This window comes from Schistocerca nitens, chromosome 4 (assembly GCF_023898315.1).
Source record: "Schistocerca nitens isolate TAMUIC-IGC-003100 chromosome 4, iqSchNite1.1, whole genome shotgun sequence".
In the NCBI taxonomy this organism is placed as follows: domain Eukaryota; kingdom Metazoa; phylum Arthropoda; class Insecta; order Orthoptera; family Acrididae; genus Schistocerca; species Schistocerca nitens.
Window position 1 is genome coordinate 50,946,641 of NC_064617.1, and position 22,400 is coordinate 50,969,040.

Consider the following 22,400-nt stretch of genomic DNA (forward strand, 5'->3'; position numbering starts at 1 on the left):
CTTGGAAAAGCAGTTGAACAGAATGGACAGTGTCTTGAAAAGAGGGTATAAGATGAACATCAACAAAAGCAAAACGAGGATAATGGAATGTAGTCGAATTAAGTCAGGTGATGCTGAGGGAATTAGATTAGGAAATGAAACACATAAAAGTAGTAAAGGAGTTCTGCTATTTGGGGAGCAAAATAACTGATGATGGTCGAAGTAGAGAGGATATAAAATGTAGATTGGCAATGGCAAGGAAAGCGTTCCTGAAGAAGAAAAATTTGTTAACATCGAGTATAGATTTAAATGTCAGGAAGTCGCTTCTGGAAGTATTTGTATGGAGTGTAGCCATGTATGGAAGTGAAACATGGACGATAAATAGTTTAGACAAGAAGAGAATAGAAACTTTCGAAATGTGGTGCTACAGAAGAATGCTGAAGATTAGATGGGTAGATCACATAACTAATGAGGAGGTATTGAATAGAATTGGGGTGAAGAGGAGCTTGTGGCACAACTTGACTAGAAGAAGGGATCGGTTGGTAGGACATGTTCTGAGACATCGAGGGATCACCAATTTAGTGTTGGAGGGCAGCATGGAAGGTAAAAATCATCGAGGGAGACCAAGAGATGAATATACTAAGCAGATTCAGAAGGATGTAGGCTGCAGTAGGTACTGGGAGATGAAGCAGCTTGCACAGCAGTAGCATGGAGAGCTGCATCAAACCAGTCTCAGGACTGAAGACAACAACAACAACAACAACAACAACAACAACAACAGCTACATCAACATGCTTTGCCACACCCAAACCCTTCCATCAGACTGCGTGATTCATCAGTCCAGATCACTCATTTCCAGTCATCCACTGTCCATTGGCATCGCTCTTTACACTATCTCAAATGTTGCTGAGCATTGACTAGAGAAATGTGTGTTTATGAGGAACTGTTCAACTATTGTATCCTGTTCTTCTTAACTCCCTACACAGAGTCATTGTATTAGCTGGACTGTTGGTAATGCTTTGGAACTCACAAGTGATCCATTCTGCTGTTTTCATGTGATTTCTTACAATCACTCTCCCTGTCTATCAGTACATCAGACCTGTCTGGTCTTGGTTTAGCTATAGCTGCTACTTCAAGTTTCCACTTTACTATCACATCACAAACAGTTGACTCAGACAGATTTAGAATGGTTGAAATGTCCCAGAATGGCCTGTACTCAAGTGACATTCAGTGACTATTCCACATCGAAGTCACTGAGCTCTCCTGACAGGCCCATCCTGCTGTTAATTCTTCTTTTCTGACTACACAATACTTCCACCTTTTTTTCCTGGCAGATCCACTTTTGTGATATTTAGTGGTCAATTCTACATTACATGTTGGTGTCTGGATACCTTTCATCAGATAGTGTATGTTCTGAGATTCTCTACTGGACACATGTCAAGGATATTGGATGGTAGTTTTGTGGGGCACTTCTGTTACCCTTATTGTAGATTGATGTGGCCTGTGTTATCTTCAAACCAAAGGATCTTTGGTATATTATGTTTACAAGAGGGGCTAATTGAAATGCAAATTTTGTTTGTGTACATTAAAATTATGGTATATTCTGAAATGTAGTTGAGTGAAGGAACCTACATTAACTGTAAGGAATTGCTGGAGTGAAATGAAACAAATCTGTTTAAAAGACAGATTTCATTTCATGTGTGGACTTTTTGGAGCAGGTAGATGCCGTTTACATTTGTGAACAAAACTGAAATGAAGTTATGGAAAACTTAAAATAAATACCAATGATTTTATGTACAAGTTAAATTAGTGTGCCAGATATATATTTGAATATCCATCACATGCAGTGAACTACCAATTCTCTATCCTGTCATGCCTTAGTCTGACTCAGACATTGAACTTATCTTGACAAGTTCCTCCTCTTCCTTATCAAAGTTTGCGGGAGGCTCTCCCACATTGCTGTCACATAGACCAAAGGAATTAAGTTCAGACACAACCCTAAGGTTGCTGTATCGATTCTCTCAGAAGTGCTAGTTTCACTGTCTCATGATAGAGCTTCTGGAGAGTTTGTAAGATGGAGGGAGGGGGGTATATGATGTGGTGAAGCTTTTATTTTGTCACTGAGGCATGCTCAAATGGTATAACTGCTACTGCACCACCACTGAAATGTGAAAACCTATATGGGAGACAGTCCTGCCCACTGACTTAGCTTATCACACGCAGCCATCACAGCAAATACACTGCTGAGGGTGACTTAGTTAATTTTCAGTAATAATACTGACAGCATAAATCTCATAAATAATTTTCAACTAATGTGTCTTGACATCATTTGAGAAATAAATCTGAAACTCTCATTTCTCAATAAGTTTCCCTATAAATACTTGGAGCTCCCCTTCTTTAAAGTTCCTCTTAATATATTATTTCCACGAGTGCTGGTTTTGACTGTAATCTGCTCGACATTCTGCACAATTTCACAGTTGTTGTTAACGATGCTATTTTTGTAATTTCTAAATTCTGTTTTTGCCTTTTCTAATTTCCTATTTTCTAGTATGTTGTTTCATGTCACCCCTTCAGGTCTTCCATTGCACTACCTTTGGTAGTAGCTCAAGACATAATCAACAAACATTTTCAGAAGGTTCTTTTGGTATTGCTAGATTTAAGTCCCATACTTCTTATCATGTTAAGTTTGTGTGTGTGAGACCTCAATGAGTGACAACACTCCCTGTCAGCATTGTATTTAAAATTAACTGTTCTTAACTGCAACTACAATCCAAAGTTCTCTGACATTGAGAAGTGACATTTTCTTCTCTTTTGAATCATTTTGATAAATGAAAGTGATATTTTATGAATTTGATTCTGATTGTCATGTTGTAATTTTTGTGTGCAAACCATAAAAAGTATTTTTATTTCACAGAGACAGAACTGCGTGATATGGTGAATGAAGTGGACCAGGATGGAAATGGAACCATTGAGTTTAATGAATTCCTGCAGATGATGTCAAAAAAGATGAAGGGTGCAGAGGGCGAAGATGAGCTCCGTGAAGCATTCAAGTTTGTATTTTTCAAAATCAATGCATTTTTAAAATATGATGTAGGGGTGACTTATTTGATGACAGCAGTAGTGTTTTGAGAGGCTGTGAAACTGACTTTAAGAAAAACTGAACATCAGATTAACTTGTTTGGGATAAAAAAAAAATTATCACCGGGTTGTAAACAAAACTGAAATAGAAAAAAAATTATGCTGAAAAGTTCAGTGAGATAAACTAGTGTTCTTAAACAACTGGGTGACTAACAGGACAAATGAAGGAAGGTAGAGGGACACAACAAGGATATGTTGGAACTTTTAAAATATATGGGGCATCCAGGTTGTTTTGGATTTAAATTATAAGGAGTTTGTCAAGTGGAGTATATGGACTGAATAAATTGTGTATAATGAGGACAGTGGATGTGGAATAACTATGAATGTATGTAATCAATAATTAATTGATTTTCAGTTGATCATTTGTCTAATTTTGAGCCCAATTACAATTAAAATTGTGTGGATCTTAACACAGTTCCTCCCCATGGCCAAGAGGAAACAGTGTCCTTCATTTTATGTAGTGGCTGGTAAATTATGACAGTATTAATATATTGTCTCGTGAATAGGAGTGAGGTGGTGAATAGATCAGTACTAAAGTAATACCAAAGTTAAACAGCTGGCAACTCAGATACTAGCATACATCCTAGCAGAGTGCTGTGTTCCATAAAATGGCATGTTACACCTCAGTACCATATTAGGCTGTTATAGTTGGAGACTGTCATTGAACAAATACACAAAAACAGGAGTTAATTATGTGGTAAGAGGAAATATTTTCAATGAATGGCATTAGGCTACACAAGGAAAGGATGATGATGGTTAATTTGTCATCAACACTGAAATTTGTAGCAGTGGAGCACTAGCTCAGTTAGGACAAAGTGAAAGAGGGAATCAGTTATTGTATTGTGGAAGAAACTGATACAACATTTGTTGCCAGTTACTAAGGAGAACCAACAAAAAATCTAAATCAAGATACATGCAGAAATTTTGAACCTTAGCATTTGCAAATATTCCAGAGCCCTAGTGATTTTGCTACCCTGCTTACTATCTGCCCCCTGTGGAAGGCACATTATGAGCACTTATTCATGCTTCTAACAGGAACCATGACTGGTCAGTTAATTTGGAGCTACACATGTATGTATATATATTTTGTACATTACTATTCTTGATAATCAGTGCTCAACTCAGTATATTAGTTGATGTTGCCAATTAATGTGATAATGTTCCATGATTATGGAGATGTACAGTTTTCAGATGCACTACAGTTTGATTGTCATACCATGTGTCTGATGATGAAACCATCAAGAGCTTCAGAATTAGTCTTAATAAATGACTAGTGTTGAATATAGGTGTTTGGAATTAATTTCAAAATAAAGAAAATAAATGATATGAAATCATTGTATACCATTATCAGAAACTTCAGGATTGTTCATCCGCCTGGTGCAAGTCTTTCTGTTTGACACCACCTCACTGACTTGTGTGTCAATGAAGGTGACATGAAATGATTAGAACAACTCAGGGACCAAACGAAGAAAACCTCCGACCTGGCTGATAATCGAATCCGGGACATCTAGATCTAGAGTCAGCTTTGCTAACTACTAAATCATGTTCTGTGAACTTAAAGGAAATAAATTGTTCCTCTGTGAAACAAATGTGAATCTTTTAATAGTACGTGGTATCACATAAATAGAAACACAAATAAATGTCAAATAGAAACACAAAAAAAATGTGTTTAGTAAATGTAGAGGTCATTCATAAATAGAAATATATAAAAATGAATCCCAAAAAATTTTCCCTGCTCTTCATGTAATATAATTTTCACTTGTGAAATAAACTCTGAAAATGTACAAATCACACACTTAATGGAACAAACACTGTTGAACTGAAAATGAATTAAACTAATTTTAATATCAACTAATTTTTTTCAGTTTTTTGTTCAACTTCATCTTTCCTTCCCCTTTACAGGACATACACTTTTTTTTCTTCGTCTTTTTAGATACAATGGAAAGTGCAGGTAGGAACATCAACAGTATTATGAAAAGAGTAGGTTACTACTCATAATAAAGATGACATATTGAGTTGCAGCAATCACAAGAAAATGACTGTTACACATTTAGCTTCTGGCCAGAGCATTCTTCAAAGAAGAAAACATGTGTATATTCTCACAAGGAAGCACACCTCATGCACACAATACTACTACCTGTGCCCAGAGCAGCTGAAGATAGTGGTTGTGTATGTGAGGTGTGCATGTGTTTTCTTCTTTTAAGAAGACTCTGGCTGAAAGCTATCTTGTTGTGAGTGTCTGCAGCTCAGTGTATCATGATTGCAATCTATCCTTTTCATGATATTGTTGATATTTCATCTTATGTTTAGAGCTTGCATATTTAAGCAGGAGCAATGTCAGTAGCTTACTGGAGGATGCTGTAGTTGGTTTCAAAGCCAGCACTGCAGCAAGAAGTAATTCTTTTCATGTTCTGTAGATCACAGTAAACCTTTTATTCTTTAAGAAATTGAACTACCATCTATAAAACTGCTTTGAACACCTGTTACAAGTGAGTTAACATGTCAAATACTTGATGTTAAGTGTGCAAGTGAGGGTAAGTTTAGAAAAGGATTGAATTATTTTTAAAGTTTCTTGGAAATCACTAGGTACTCTCATTACCAAACACTGGATGTGTATGATCTAGGTAACTTGTTTCAATGTTTATGGCATCATAGCTCCTGCATTGTGTGTTGTATGACAATATAATTTTGCTGGTACAGTCAGTGGTATATATGGATACTGTGTGCAAAATGCCTTGCAAATAGAATTCCTAGTAAAGAAGCAATAAATTAAAATGTCATGCCAGATGCTGAAGTTTATTCGATTATCAGCAAAAATGTAGTAAGTGATAAACTTTCTACCTTTCATTATGTTGTGGAGGCTTTCGGTGAGAAAAAGTTTCCTAAAGATTTGAAATGGTGCATAAAGTTCATTGGAATTACTAAGTGCCGTTGTTCTCAAATAGTGGAGGAACACAGTCTGGGTAATTTCCACAGTGTAAGTTACCCTGTCGCAAGATATACAGGATGTTCAAAATAAAGTATCAAATACCTTGAGAGGTGGTAATACTCTCTGAAACAAGGAAAATAAGTCCAATAAACATGGTTTTAGAAACACAGAGAGATAAAGACGTGTTTATAGAAAGGGCTTGTGGTGTTTGGTTGTAGATATTAGCACAGTCATTGCATTGGCACTCCATCAAATGTGTTGGCAGGGTATTGTGATATCTTACTCACAGTACTCTGTGTGCCTTTTGCACAGTTCTGTCAAACCTGGATATCAATCACGGTGTTTAACCTTCTTCCAAATGCAAATTCATTTATGTGTTTCCTGGTTGTACGTACAAATGTTTCCCTTCCACCACCTGTTAGCAATGGAAGCCTACTACTCGACAAGTGAAATGGTGGATATGATATTCTGCCATGGTTTAGCAAATGGGTGTAGCCTGTGAGACTGTGCCCTCTATACTGAAAAATATCCACAGCACAGAATGCCCTCTGATAAGCTGTTTAGCCGGCCGAAGTGGCCGTGCGGTTAAAGGCGCTGCAGTCTGGAACCGCAAGACCGCTACGGTCGCAGGTTCGAATCCTGCCTCGGGCATGGATGTTTGTGATGTCCTTAGGTTAGTTAGGTTTAACTAGTTCTAAGTTCTAGGGGACTAATAACCTCAGCAGTTGAGTCCCATAGTGCTCAGAGCCATTTTTGATAAGCTGTTTGGCAAACTTTTCTAGCCTCTGAGAGATGCAGGTACCCTTGCACCTGGGAAGACTGACAGTGGAAGGCTCCACACAGTCCGCATGCCTGACACGGAGGAGGATGGGATACGTTTGGTGGAAGAAACCCCTGGGGCCAGTGTGTGATGATTAGCAGCAGCAGAAGGCATGTCTCTTTCTCTTATCTGGGGAGTACTTCATAAACAGTTGCTGTATCCATATCATCTACAGTGCATTCAGGCCCTAAGGCCACAGGATCATCACGGCAAGTGCTGGTTCTGTTGATGGCTGTAGCAGTAGTGTGCTGCAGATCCTTGGTTGACACCCAAGATTTTATTTGTGAATGAGGCAGTGTTCACAAAAAATGGCATGAATTTCCTTAACCATCATATATGGGCACATGTAAATCCCCAAACAATTCAGAAAAGCAAGCATTAACAACAATTCTCAATCAGCGTATGGCGATAGATTAATAGGGCCATACTTGCTACTGCAAAGGTTAACTGGGACACACTATCTGATCTGTGTCATTAATGCACCTTGCTGGCGGCTGTGCCATTGCATTAACAAGTAAAAATGTGGTTCATGCATCATGACATACCAGCACAATTTTGTCACAATGTGCGTGAACATCTGACACAGATATTTCAGGACTGCTGGATTGGTCAGTGGAGACCCACACCTTGGCCTGCTCATTCCCCAGTCCCCAGGACTTTTGTTTATGGGGAACCTTGAAGGAATGGATCTATACCACACCAATCAGTTGTGTGGACACTACAGGGTTGTATGTTCAATGCATGGCAGCATGTACAACAACAACTGGGTATACTTCAAAGGGTTCCTTAAACTTAAACTGGCAGGCAAAGGGATGCATTGTCATCCACGGACATCTTGTTGAACACCTCTTGTAAACACTGGTTTATTGCAGAAAGTAGCATTTCCAGACTCATGTTTATTGGACTTACCTTAGAAATTATTCATTTTCAGACCCCTGTTTATTGGATTTATTTTTCTTGTTTTGATGAGTACTACCACTTCTCAAAGTGTTCAACACTTTTTTGAACACCCTATATTCACAGTTTCTAACTATAATAACCATCTTACCTTTAACATGAGATTATACCTCTTAATGAGTAGATCGTGATGACATTTTCAATTTTTAAATTTGGTCAATAACTGTACAAAATGCTGATTTTTTTTCTCTGAAAGCTGTTAGATAGGCAACTTGCAGGAAGGAATACATAAACTATGAAATGCAAACTGGGTTAGCCATTTAGTAACATAGATATTAATAGTAATTATTATGATGTCAAGCACATCAGTCCTTGACATTTTTTTTTCTTTGTGTGTTTGTTTGTGTGTGTGTGTGTGTGTGTGTGTGTGTGTGTGTGTGTGTTAAGAATATGGAATGAATGCATAAGAATTTCTGTGAAACCCTGATGAAAATAAACAATGAATGACACTGAGGAAGGAAAAACAACAAAGAGGAAGGAATTAAACATGTTTTCCTAATTTTGACAAGCTACCATTGGTGGAAGTGTTTTGTATGCATATCTTGTGCTACAAAAAGAACTGAAAATGAAGGAAGAACCTGCCATAGAAAATGATACTGTTCTCAAATGAAGCATAATTTCACTCCACAGATAATATGAAAAGATTAAATGTCCAGACCATTGCAACTAAGCAGACATGTGAATGACAAAAAGACTAAACTAGTTAGTAAAATCCAACATTTCTGTGTGATGTTGTAATAAAGTATATAGCTTGTTTGTCTTAAATGAGGCAGTTATCAAGAAAACTCTTGTAAACATATTAGAAGAGTAGTGTTTGTGAGAGTGATTACTACCAGTACTTTGTTCACATACTCAAAGTGGAACAGAAGCCTCTACATTTTCATACTAATCTACAAGGGCTTGGAAACTGCATTCTTGCTCAACACTTGATCACCAACATTACTGATTGTGATAACAACATTCTGCTTTGCCCACTTTTATTTATTTTGATTTATTCAACAATGTTTCTATTTTCTTGTATATACTAAAGTTCTGAGTGAAACAAAAATAAGACTGAAAATATGGCTTAGCTTTTGGACAGTGTTCTTCATATATGCTGACCAATTACATTACCCTGGTTCCACAACCCAACTGGAGCTTCAGAGAAGAAAGCTTAGAGTTGCAATGCCAGAAGAAAGTAGTCAGCAAGGACAATATAGCTGTGAATGTGTTGTAACTTACTGACCTGTTGTGTATGCATCTTAACCCGTATTGAATTTATTTTTTTCCATACTACTTCTGTAAATTATATACACAACGAAGATGTGATTTTCTTTCATAATTATTTTGGATGATCAGTTTTCTTGTCATGAAGTATTTCAATTTAACATCACAGGTGTAAAAAACCACATAGACTATTATTATCCCAGTGAACATTAACAAGTGGCATTGCAATTGAACATAAAGTTTTGAATGGAATTTTACATATTTATTCCGATGTTCAGACTGATTTCGAAGTTCACACATCAGTCACACATCAATTGCCTTGTGTGGTCTGTCTGTGGCCTCGTTCACAATCACTACATACCGACGAGCAGACTACATAAATCACAAAATAGTAAAATATGAGACTATTACATTTCGGATATTAATGTAAAAGACAGAAAAAACGACTGGTACAGAGACATAATAGGCAGCAAAGTAAATACATTTAACATAACGGTAATGATTTTCTTGGCAAGATAATGGCTACTGTTTTATGAGAACAAAGTTTTAATGTGCACTGGCATTTCATTTTGAGGTTTGAATATTCTTGAATACAAAAATTTGGAATATGAATAACTTTTGAAATATTTGGTTTTTGGGAAAAGTAACAAGTTTGCTTGAAAGAGGAAAATGAGAGCTTTCAAAGAAGATATGTCAACATAAGAGGAAGCATTTTTAGCAGGGTTGAACTTTAAACTGAATGTGGTTTATAAGTACCTATTGTAAATTATGAATCTCACATCAAAGAAAATGTTTCTATGTGAACTATTACATTATTTTCAGCAGCAGCCAGTTAACTATACACTGAATAATACAGTTTAGCAAAACATAGTGTGTAATCATGGTATATCGAAATGTATTTTGAATGAGAATAGATTAGTAAACAAACGAAAAGGAAATTGTGTTTGCCTCGTGTGTGTGTGTGTGTGTGTGTGTGTGTGTGTGTGTGTGTGTGTGTTTCCTGACACAGGACACTATCCAAAAGCTCAACTGTCTTCAGTCTTGTTTATGTGGCTGTTGCATTTTCAATACCTCAACTGTATGGTGAGTGCTTACCTTTTGTCCATGTATTATTTAAAGACAGCATTGTGATTCACTGTTGCCTGTATCCAGTCAACAACTTGATGATCATATAACACACACTTTTTAGACAGTTACACTTAATTCTTGTTCTGCTACCAAGTGCATAAGTGTCATATGACCTATGAGATGTACATGGAAGCCCTGAAGTTTTGTAACACACACATTAGCCTCTTGCACAGTTACTGCAGCTGAAAGTGCATGACATAACTAAGTAAAGCAAGATTATTTTTCTATAACACTTTTAGAAATTCTGAAAGAAGTAGTGTCTCAATTTCTTCCTTTTCTGTGTTAGTGAAAGAATTAAAATGAAATTAGAGCAATATCTGGATATTTTCTGAATTTACCAAGTGAAAACAATGAAAAGTTGTTTTAATGATAAAATTGTTTACGTTTCAAATATCATGAAATGGTGATTGAAAATTAATGTGAAATATAATAATTTAATATTTGAAATCCCTTTTTCTGTTGTTCTCCAGAGTGTTTGATAAAAACAATGATGGTCTGATCTCGAATTCGGAGCTACGGCATGTAATGACAAACCTTGGAGAGAAGCTATCTGATGAAGAAGTTGATGATATGATTCGAGAGGCTGATCTTGATGGGGATGGCATGGTCAACTATGAAGGTTAGTCACTTATATATTATTGTATGATTTTTGAATTAGTGGAAATTGTTGTAGCAGCTGCCTAGGCCAAGCATATAGGTTTGTAAAAGAATAATCTGTCTGAATGCCACTCACATTTTGGGATGAAAGAAACAGAATAAAATTAGGAAATGCTTAATTTATGTACTGTAATTTACATTGTTCATTATGTCTTCCTGTGAAACTGGATTCCACATTATGAAATAATATACACTGAAGTTACAAAGAAACAGTTATAGGCATGTGTATTGACATACAAAGATATGTAAACAGACAGAATATGGCACTGTGGTCAGCAACAAGTGTCTGGCACACTGCTGCTACAATGGCAACTTATCAAGATTTAACTCAGTGTAAACACATTTTCATAGTTGGCACACGAGTGATGGAGCACAGCATCTCTGAGGTAGCGATGAAGTGGGGATTTTCCCATACGACCATTTCACAAGCATACGATAAGTATCAATCAGGAATCTGGCAAAACATGAAATCTTTGACATCGCTGGACCAGAAAAAGATCACGCAAGAACAGGACCAACGATGACTGAAGTGAACCATTCAGTGCAACAGAAGTGCAATCCTTCTGCAAACTGCTGAAGATTTCAATGCTGACCCATCAACAAGTGTCAGCATGTGAACCATTCATTGAAACATCATCAATATGGGCTTTTGAAGCCATAGGTGCACTCATGTACCCTTCATGACGGCATGGCACAAAGCTTTACACCTCACCTGGGCCCATCAACATTGACATTGAACTGTTGATGACTGGAAAGATGTTGCCTGGTCAGACAAGTATCATTTCAAATAGTATCCAGCGGAAAGATGTGTACAGGTACAAAGACAACCTCATGAATCTATGGACCCTACATGTCAGCAGAGGACTTCTCAAGCTGGTGGAGGATCTATAATGATGTGGGTGCAGTTGGAGTGATATGGCACCCCTGATACATCTAGATACGACTCTTGACAGGTGACGCGTATGTAAGCATCCTGTCTGATAACCTGCATTCATTCATGTCCATTGTGCATTCTGACAGTCTTGGGCAATTCCAGCAGGACAATGCAACACCACAAATGTCCAGAATTGCTTCAGAGTGGCTCCAGGAATACTCTTCTGAGTTTAATTATTGAGAATTTCTGGAACACGTTGCAATGTGATGTTCATAAGAGATCTTCACCCCTCATAATCGTAAGGATTTATGGACAGCCCTGCAGGATTCATGGTGTCAGTTCCCTCTAGCACTACTTCAGACGTAAGTTGAGTCCATGCCAAATTGTGTTGCGGCACTTCTGCATGCTTGCGGAGGCCCTACACGGTATTAGGCAAGTGCACCAGTTTCTTTGGCTCTTCAGTGTTGTACATCACATCTAATGGGTTATTAATTGAGTTACATAAAAATAAATGTTTAATAAGAAGGAAGGTTACAAACTAATTAATACTGTATTTTGTTGCTGGAACATCAGCTTACATGGATAAGATTGGTAGGAATTTGACCATGAATTTGTTGAAGGAACCACATAAACATTCTCATATGGAGGTTCCAGGGAATACGTCAATACATGGACTGCTGAACCCTTTGTTGAGAGGCACCTATGAATTATGAGTGTGGAAATTGAGACAAAGATCTTTGCCTTCTGTCTTCTGCAGGACAGCTGACAAAGCCCTTCATTATTCCTTGATCTTGCAAAATACATGTCCACTGTCTTCACATCTGCATCATCTCATTTGATAGGGAGGTGTTCATTTTATTTGCATAAGGGAATGTGATATACTTCCTTATATGAAATTAGTTTATTATTTATTTTTCAACAGAATATCTATATCAATGACACTAGGTAATACAAAATGCTTTAATGTGTATACACGTGATAAGGGAAGCAGTCAGCACAATAAGACCTGGAACTATTCAACTCTTGAACACTTTGTTTATATGCTCCAAAAGACAAAATTCACTTGAGAAACTTGTAAAACTGATTGGCTGGTCTGTACTTAACTTGATGTAGTGCTGCCTGTGATGGCAGGAAAGGGTGGTGGGCTGTTTGGAGCAGCATAAAGAGAGCTGTGCGTGGGGTAGGGAGGAAGGAGAAGTGGCAAGCAGAGAATGGGAAATGATTATGTAGGTACGTTAGAGTGGTAGAAGGAATTGTGAAGTTGGAGCAGCAACAGGGAGCTAAGCCTACAGTGGGCAGTATCTTGTGCCATGCTCTTCACTCTGGTTTGCCAGAGTACGGATGTAAATGAAAACATGAAATAAAGAAATGAATGTAAGCAACTAGGACACACAAAACTCAGAACTATGTGGAACACAGTGAGGGTAATTCAGCTATAGAATTAGGGGTAAGGCATCCATCTGTTTTCATTCTTATCTGAGCATAAGAATTAGAAAATTACTTAACTGCACATAACAGGAAATGAGCTGCTGCTGTACAGTTACAAGGCAATTCCTCAGGGTTCCATTGTAGGACTCTTTCTTTTCTTGATGTGCTTTAATGAATTGCCATTAACTAGTAGATAGCTCACAAACTATTACTGTTAAGATCAAAATTTGAATGATATTGCCAATCATATCCTGGACAGACGTAACTCTGCCTTCAGTTTCTCTCAAATGACACTGTTCACATCGACAATGGACTCAGTAGAATGTTATATTCAGTACTGTCAGAGCCATTTGACAGTTCTAAAAATATCCTTGCCTAACAGTTACCATTGTCTAGTGCATAAATCACCACTTTTATTATCTCCACTATAGCCAAATCTGTATATCTAGTATTTTGGAAAATGGAGTGTTCTTTGCTGAGGTTATATTTATTCTAGTATTCATTAAAATGTCTTTTACAGTTGATTTTGGAGAAGGACTACTGCAGAGACACAAATATGTAATTTTCTTTGTCTTCTTCATTACCTTTCTTTGCTAGAAGCGCAACCATTGGCTTTTAAAATGCCGTAGAAAATTAAGTGAACTGAAATTCTCATTTATCACATTGGCTAAGGAAGCTTGTTTGCTGTATATGTATTCTCTTAGTACACAGACCAGTACTTCATCCATGCCTGGTAACATTTTTTCCAGTTTTTGGTACCATTTTTCCTGGAATTAAGCTCTAGTGTGTAATATCATTATTTTACCTGATGGATAGCATTTTTAGAAGCTATAACTGTTTTGGGAAAGTTTTATTGTACATTTTCCTTCAGTACTGCAAACATATTCATTCACAAAATTTACCAGTGTGATTAGGTCATCTATTGCCCTACCCCTGCCTTTTGCTGAAAGCTGTTATATTTCTGTTTGTTTTTCCCTGTTCCCTGTTTGAAAGCTTTCCAAACTGCTTCACATTCATTTTTACCATTAAATATTATTTGGTCATTTGAAGACTGTTTTGGCACCAAGTAGTACCCTCTGTTGCACTTCTTGTCCTCATGTTGCACTTTTTGTAATAGTGATAACGCCTAGAAATTTTAACTATCTCTCTTTTTTAGTGATGCATAAAAGTAGCATTCTTTGCTAACTGGAGAATTATCTAAAACTTTGAAAAATGTATAAAAGTAGCATTCTTTGCTTACTGGAGAGATATGTAAAACTTTGAAAAATGCTACATCACTCTCTGATGAGAGTTGTGTAGAGGAATACAGCATATTGTTTCCAAGGATAAAATTATACATTATAGAGAACTATGTAGTGTCTGTAATATTTTGTGGAGTAGAGTGTTGGGCCCTGACAGGAAAACAGGAACAAAGAATCCAGGCAGCAGGAATGAGATTTTTATACTATATTTTAGGGTACATGAAATCTGATTAGTAAAGAAAATGATTTGAGACTCAAATTAACTGCAGAGGAAGTAGAGGAAGAAATTGAACATGGCCAATATTTAATGTCCTAAAATAACATATAATTACAAAGCTATACGGCAATGCAGTGGACTAGTATCACAGAAAAAAGGTGAAAAGACCAATTCTGAGAGCCTTCAAGATTAATCTTTGATGTTGTTGTACAAGGAACATTGCGACAGAATGAGTATGACGTGTGGCTATAAAATAAAGGGATTGATACTGTCACAGGGCAAGTATGCATGTGCCAAATATGAATGACCAATAACTGTCCAGTTTGAAGTCTTCCAAGTGTAATCTGGCAACTGTGATGCCTAACAAATCAGTGTGGCTGTGGTTTTGGTCTGTGGGAGAGCTGTTAGTTTGTTCCTGGAAAATGGTAAGTGTAATAATACAGCAACAAATTGTCATGAAGTTTGACATGCAACTTGGAAAATCTACCACTGAAACTTATCATTTACTAAATGTCCTTCAATGTAAAAAAAATGGATGAAAATATTGAAAAAGTAATCCAATCTGATGTGATGTGACAGTCAATTGGGTGTTCAATCAATTCCAGGAACTATTGCAATTGACAAAGAAAGTGTATTTTACACAACCAATTTAACATGAGGAAAGTGTGTGCAAAACTGGTCCAGAAAGTTCTCTGGATTGAACAAAAAGGAGGCCAAAAAATATTTATAATGACACCTTGAATAGCATTGAAAATGATCTGAACTTCCTGAAAAGAGTGATAACTTGTGATGAATCTTGCTTTTTTATGATTCAGAAAGTAAGTGCCAATACATGCACTGAGAGGGCCCAACTTCACTGAGAGCGAAAGAAGCTTTAACGAGCAAATCAAGAAATCTTCATGGAATTGTGTATCTTCACTGGTTTCTGAAGGTCAAATTATTAATCAACAATATGATCTTGAGTCTCTCCCCTATGAAAAATTTCCACTGATGGAAAAGAGTGCTGGAAATCTTCCTATGTGAGCTCCTTGATGACACCTGCTGCTTTGTCTTCCTCTGCTTCACCAGACTGAAATCTTATTTCTTTTAATGCAGGTAATAGATAAAAGTCACAGGGAGCTAAGTCAGGTGAATAACACGTGTGGTCTCAAAAAATGGTTCAAATGGCTCTGAGCACTATGGGACTTAACTTCTGAGGTCATCAGTCGCCTAGAACTTAGAACTAATTAAACCTAACTAACCTAAGGACATCACACACATCCATGCCCGAGGCAGGATTCGAACCTGCGACCATAGCGGTCACGCGGTTCCAGACTGAAGCGCCTAGAACTGCATGGCCACACCGGCCGGCTCGTGTGGTCTCAGACTGTGATGCTGTACATCTCTAGAAACCTCTTAATGGAGAGTGCAGTTTGAGCCACTTTTTTCTTATCTTCTCCTGGGGAGAGGGAGGGGGGGAGAGAGGGAGGGGGGGGGAGAGAGAGAGCACCTGCATGGGAAGAGGGGTGGGGAGGGCGATTGGTGGGAGAATGCAGTACACAATCAGAATGTTTAAGGCTGGTCTAGACAACAACAGAAGAGGAAAGAGTTAAGATATGATAAGGTGAGGCAGTGGGAAACTGCTGAGCAGAGGTTTAGGCCAAGGGGACTGTGAGAATGCAAGATATGCTGCAGAGGCAGTTCCCATCTACATAGTCCAGAGAAACTTGTGCTGGAAGGAAGTATCCAAATGGCATGCGTAGCTAAGCAGCTTTAATGTTATTTGTGTTGTTGTATGTAACATGTTCAGCAACTGGATGGTCAAGTGGACATGTGATTTCTTGTCATACCCACACTGAATGCTGCACAGTAATTGCAGCATAACTGCTGTGTCTCATGGTTACTGTGGTATGGGGTGGCAGGTGAGTGTATGGAGTAGGATGTTCACAAGGGATTGACCCAACAGGTGAATGACTGGAAGCAAGATGGGAATATGGATAGGTAAGGATATTCCATAGATTGAGTGGATAGCAGTGATGTGGGTAGGATTTCAGGTAGGATATTATCATCTCAGGGCTTGATGAGAGATAGTCAAAGTTCTGGTGAATGATGTGGTTGAGCTCATCAAACTAAGGGTGATATTGGGTGGACAGAGGAGTGCTGATTGGAGGCTGGTTAACAGGTTTATCCATGTCAGAGGAGGACATGGAATAGAGGTTCGATTGACAGGATCAGGTAAAGCTATTGGTATGTTTTGTCAGCTTCTGTTTTCCTTTGCAGTTGCAGCATTCAAGAGAGGTGAAGCTGTGGGAGAGAGAGAGATTTTGGATAGAATGTGTGACAGCTATCAAAGAGGAGGTACTGTTGGTGCTCATGGCTTGGTAATGAACAGACTTATTTATGGAACCATCTGAGAGGTGAAGATAAACATCTAGCAAGGTGGCTCATTGACTTCAGAAGGACCACGTTGAAATGGATTTGGGAGTAGGTGTTGAGGTTATGGAGGAAACAGCAAAGGTTGTCCTTGTCATGAGACCAGATCATGAAAATATCATCAATCTGAACCAGACAAGGGATCCTAGGTGTTGATTGCATAGGAAAGATTCCTCCAAATGGCCAATAAATAATGTGGCAAATTATGGTGCAGTGCAAGGAGCCATTGTAGTAGCATAGATATGTGTATTGATTGGCCTCCAAAAGTAAAATAATAGTGGGACAGGAAGAGGTTAGCCAAGACCACCAGGAAAGAGGTGGTGGGTTTGATATCAGTGGGATGCTGGGAAAGGTACTATATGAAGGCTATAATGCCAAGGGCATTGGGGATATTCATACACAAGGGTGTTGTATGCACAGTCACCAACAAGGAGACTGGTAGTAATGGGACAGGAACTGGGGAAATGTGATGATGGAAGTGAACAGTGTCCAGGATGTTGGATGGGAGGTTACAGCAATAGTTGGAGGTGCTGGTCAATTACAAATTACTACTTCAGTGGTAGGGTGGCACAGATTTACATTTTCAATGCTGAATGTAGCTAATTCATGAAATGAAGTGACATGTCACCCTGATGCTGTTTGTAGTACTGGTTACCTTGAATATCTTCTTATGGTCTCCTTTTCAATGATTTCTTGATGCAGTGGTCCTGCTATGCAGTGCCACTAATTGCACCATGAAACTTTTAGACACTGTTATACAAGAGATTTCGATTGGCTGTTGCTAGTGGGGTGCATTGTGTGAAGTGCTTCCACTGTAGAGGATGAGTAAAGGAAAGGAGGTCATCTACAAGCTGAGCATGATTGAACTTAGTATTTGGGTTAAAGGGGAGCCCTTTAGAAAGTACTGAAATTCCTCCAGGGGTCAGAGCTTTGCAGAAAGGTTGGCAATAGTTTATGGAATGAGTAATCAGGAGCAGTGTGCTTCATGGAGGGTGGATCAAGTTTCTGGAAATGTGGGATGCAGAGTAAGCAAGAAAGGCACGGTTGGGGAGCTATGACGGATTGACAGGAGGGTTGCATTAGAGCGGTAGGCTCTATATTGGCTACAGGTAGTCCCATGTGGGCATAAGACAGAGTAGCTAAGACAGCTTCCTCAAATGGTGCTGGGAATGCTATTCCAACTGTTGAAGGGCAAAAGTTTATAGCATTCAAGAAGATGAGGTCACAGAGTAAAAGGATTTTCCAAAAGGAGCAGAGGCTATCAAGTAAAGTTTGGAATTGGATTGTATGATTATGAAGGATGTGACAGGGTGACTGCCCGAGACACTTTTTAAAGGTAAGCCCATTTGATAGGTTATCATGTGTCACAAAAGATTTCAGATGGAGGATGTGTGTGACTGGAGCTTTTCTAGGGAAAAGAAAAGTCTTTGGAACTGGCTACTAAAAAAATAGCTAAAACCAGTTAGAAATAAGTAATGAAGGACTTATGTCTGAAGTGATACAATGGAAATAACTGGCAACTCCTATATAGAGAGCTGTGTAGGAAGTTAGAAGGAAAGGTATAAAAAAGGAATAAACATGCTCATAAATAAATGTTGCAAATTGTGAGTAAAAATGTATGATCATACAATGTGATTTTAAATAAACACAAGTGAATTTAAATAAACATGCACAGTTGGTTCACAGTTAAGGTGACCAGCATATGTTGACAGTGGAGAGTACATTAAAATATTTTAGAGTGACAACTGCACTAATAAAAGTTCAGAAAGCTTGTAAGGGTGTTGTAGGGTAAGTTGTGCTAAGAAATAATTGTTGAGAAAAAATTTGGTACACTGTGCTTTTTCCGAGCTTTTTGTATTGAAGTTACCCAGTCAGCAAATTCCAGCAGCCCAACAGTCAGTTGTTCTCATAGCAAAGATGACAGCACTTGAGACTGCTCAATTCTGACTAGCAATTCTTGAATCTCTCTCCTGTTTGATTTTAGGAAACCAAAAAAAGGACATTTGGTAACAACATCTCTGGCAGGCTGCTTGAATTTGCATGCACAATGGTCTGATTAACTTCAATGCTAATTAACTCAGAAATGGTCCAACATACCAAATTTTTTTCTTTACAATTATTTCCCAGCACAACCTACCCTGCAATGCCCATTCAAGCTTTTCAGTCTGTATCTGACCACCCTGTATAAAAAAATGTGAAGGGCATGATCTTAATGCAAAATTAAAATATACTGATGGAAAAAATAACTGACACCAGGAAGGGATTGTGCAACATAAATGAAATATGATATCTCTTCAAATTCCACACCAGTTGCATAAGAGTGGCAGTAGTAATGCCACTATGAGGATCAAAATCAGGCTTGTTTTAAATATGCACTGTAATGGTTGTGTGTCAAAATTAGACACGGTGAGTTAATGCTGAAAAAGAATGTCTTTGAGGTGACAAAGGTGCCATTATAAACACTCACTGAGATTGGATGGGGTCACATAATAGGGCTATGAGGATGTCCTCCTACAATATTGCACAAAGACTGGGCAGGAATGTAGTGACTGAAAATGACTAATCGTGGCTTGTTCACAAGAATGTATAGTTGCAAGAAAAGCAGTCTCCAGAAGGCCTTACGTGGCACTACCAAGAGGGAAGACAACTGTGTTCAGCATGTGGCTCTGGTGCATTATGCTGCATCTGCAGCAGCAATGTCAGCAGTATGACATAATGAACTGTTAAACAGTTCCCAGCCAGGCGCACTGTAGCACGCATTCCACTGACCCGAAACTGCCACCATTTGCGATTTCAGTGGTGTCAAGTGAGAGCTCATTGGAGGGCAGTCTAGTGATTTGGCCTTTTTGTGCTGCCATTCATAAACAGAATTCTAGGAGGTGTTTTCCAAGAGCATAACTCTCGGCCACATATTGTTATTGTAACCTAACATGCTCTATAAAGTGCTGACATGTTACCCTGGCCTGCTCAATCCGCAAGTCTGTCTGCAATTGAGCATATATGGGTCAACATTGGATGACAACCCCAGCGCCATCCACAAACAGCATTAACCATCCCTGTATTGACTGACCAAATACAACAGACAGGGAACTCCATCTCACAAACTGACATCCAGTACCTGTACAGCACAATGCATTTAAATATGCTTGCTTGCATTGAACATGTGGTTACACTGTTTATTAATGTACCAGAATTTCACATTTGCAATAGCTTATCTTGCACTAAAATCAACCTGCGATCCTGCAATGTTAATCACTTAAATATGTTACCTAGATAGAAGGATTCTTGAAATTTCATTACTCTATATTAATTAGTTTTTGGTGTTGTGATATTTTTCTGTCAGTGTAATTTGTGAGAGAAAAATGGATGAATTTTAAAACTTTTCACTTAATATGAGCCAATAACATATCAGATACAAAGTAATAACAGACAACAGTAAAAAGAAAAGGAATAAGAGTTTAGTGTAAATCTAAGAGCAAGATGGAGTGAAATAATGTGAACAGAAGATACAAGTATGAATAGACATGAGAAGGAAACTTAAGTATAAACAAGATGTTTCCTTGTGTAGGTTACAAGAAGGTTCAAGCTTTACTAAGTGATGCCACTTAGTCAATTTACATGTTATGTGTCATAACTAATAGTTTCTTATAGGTAATGTGGTAATACCACATATAGTGTATTGTTAAATTGGTGTTGATGATAACGGAAGGCAGAGTATGAAAGTAAATGCTAATACATAGTCTGCTCCTCCCAAACTGCATCAATGAAGCCATTGTGTTTATTATTCCTATCTGACTGGCCAATCATCGACAATGTCATATGCCCTCACAGTATGAGACACTGGGAGAGGCCTGGAATTTAACCCAAGACATTGGCACAAAGTACAATGATCAAGAATTATACACCACCACCTCTTCTCGTTTTGCTGACAAAATCCTGGTGATGAAATTTTCTTCTATCACCAGGAACCAGATACATCTGAATGATGGAACATTTAAAGGAAGTCCTCTAATGAAAAAAACTAATGTAGCAAAAAACTGAAAAGAATAATGATAAAAATAGAGATATATCTAAAAACAAAGATGATGTGACTTACCAAACGAAAGCATCATGTCTGCTTGTGTCTGTGTATGTGCGGTTGGATATGGGTGTGTGTGCGAGTGTATACTTGTCCTTTTTTTCCCCCTAAGGTAAGTCTTTCCGCTCCCAGGATTGGAATGACTCCTTACCCTCTCCCTTAAAACCCACATCCTTTTGTCTTTCCCTCTCCTTCCCTCTTTCCTGATGAAGCAACTGTTGGTTGCGAAAGCTTGCATTTTGTGTGTATGTTTGTGTTTGTTTGTGTGTCTATCGACCTGTCAGTGCTTTCGTTTGGTAAGTCACATCATATTTGTTTTTAGATATATTTTTCCCACGTGGAATGTTTCCCTCTATTATATCCATATAGATAAAAATAGAGAGATTGATATGTGTGCTGAAATTAATAATAGATGCAAAAAACAACAAGTAAAGAAAACATAAATGGTTTTTCAGTTTTTGTAGATTTGAACATGTTCATTGTTGAGGAAGCAAGCTGTCTTAATGTACACCCCAACTTCAGAAATGTTAGCTTCAGTAGTCTGGAAGAAAGAATCTGTAGTATATTTACTGAGTTTAATGTCTGCCCTGATGTCATCTGTACTTTATGTTTGGATTATGTCATTGCTCAGTTTTTGTCAGTAATTCTTCAAGAACAAATAATGAAGAACAGTTAATACAAGGGGACTTCAAAAAGTATTATGGCTGGCCAAGTTTCTTTTACTGAGTGCTGCATTACACTTCAAAGTTATGCACATACAAGACAATATAGTTGCCAAGTTTCCATAAATTCTACCAATCATTCAGTTTGTGGACAATATAATTCTGCTCTATGGTTATGGAACCAATCAAAAACTGTTGTGTGAATGTCATCATCATTGGGAAATGTGCAACTGTTGCAAATTAGTTACTCAATTCTCTTGACATTGTCATCTATAGGTAAAGTTGGTGGCCTTTCTTCCTGATCAGTATCACCTATTTGTGCATATCATTTGCATGTGTTCCATATACTGTGATAATTTCAAAGTGAATCTGTGTGCAAATTAGGTGTTTTGTCCACAAGCATCATACAGTTTTGTGTACTTCAACTTTGGAGTATGTTTCTAGTTGCTGCACCATGTCACTTCACATTGTGATACACTTGTTATCCATAGCACAGCAGAACTGTCTCAAATGTGTAACATATATACTCTCCACTGACAATGCACTATTCTTGTTGCACAGTGGTCTTAACATAACTTTTTGAAGTCCCCTCATATATATCATCCTGACATCTGTACCTTTTGAATGACTTTACTAGAAAGCACTAAAATGTTTAATGCAAGTGCTAATATTTT

The 22,400-nt window shown here is 37.9% G+C and overlaps 1 protein-coding gene across 2 annotated transcripts in view; it reads left to right on the forward strand.

Annotated features, from left to right (window-relative positions):
* The window catches only part of LOC126251595 (neo-calmodulin-like), a 104,871-nt gene that overhangs the window by 77,943 nt on the left and 4,528 nt on the right, over window positions 1–22,400 (forward strand). For both annotated transcript variants that reach the window (XM_049952128.1, XM_049952129.1), the window contains 2 exons: window positions 2,894–3,029; window positions 10,628–10,776. In XM_049952128.1, the coding sequence (XP_049808085.1) occupies window positions 2,894–3,029; window positions 10,628–10,776 (285 nt within the window). The remainder of the gene's footprint in view (window positions 1–2,893; window positions 3,030–10,627; window positions 10,777–22,400) is intronic.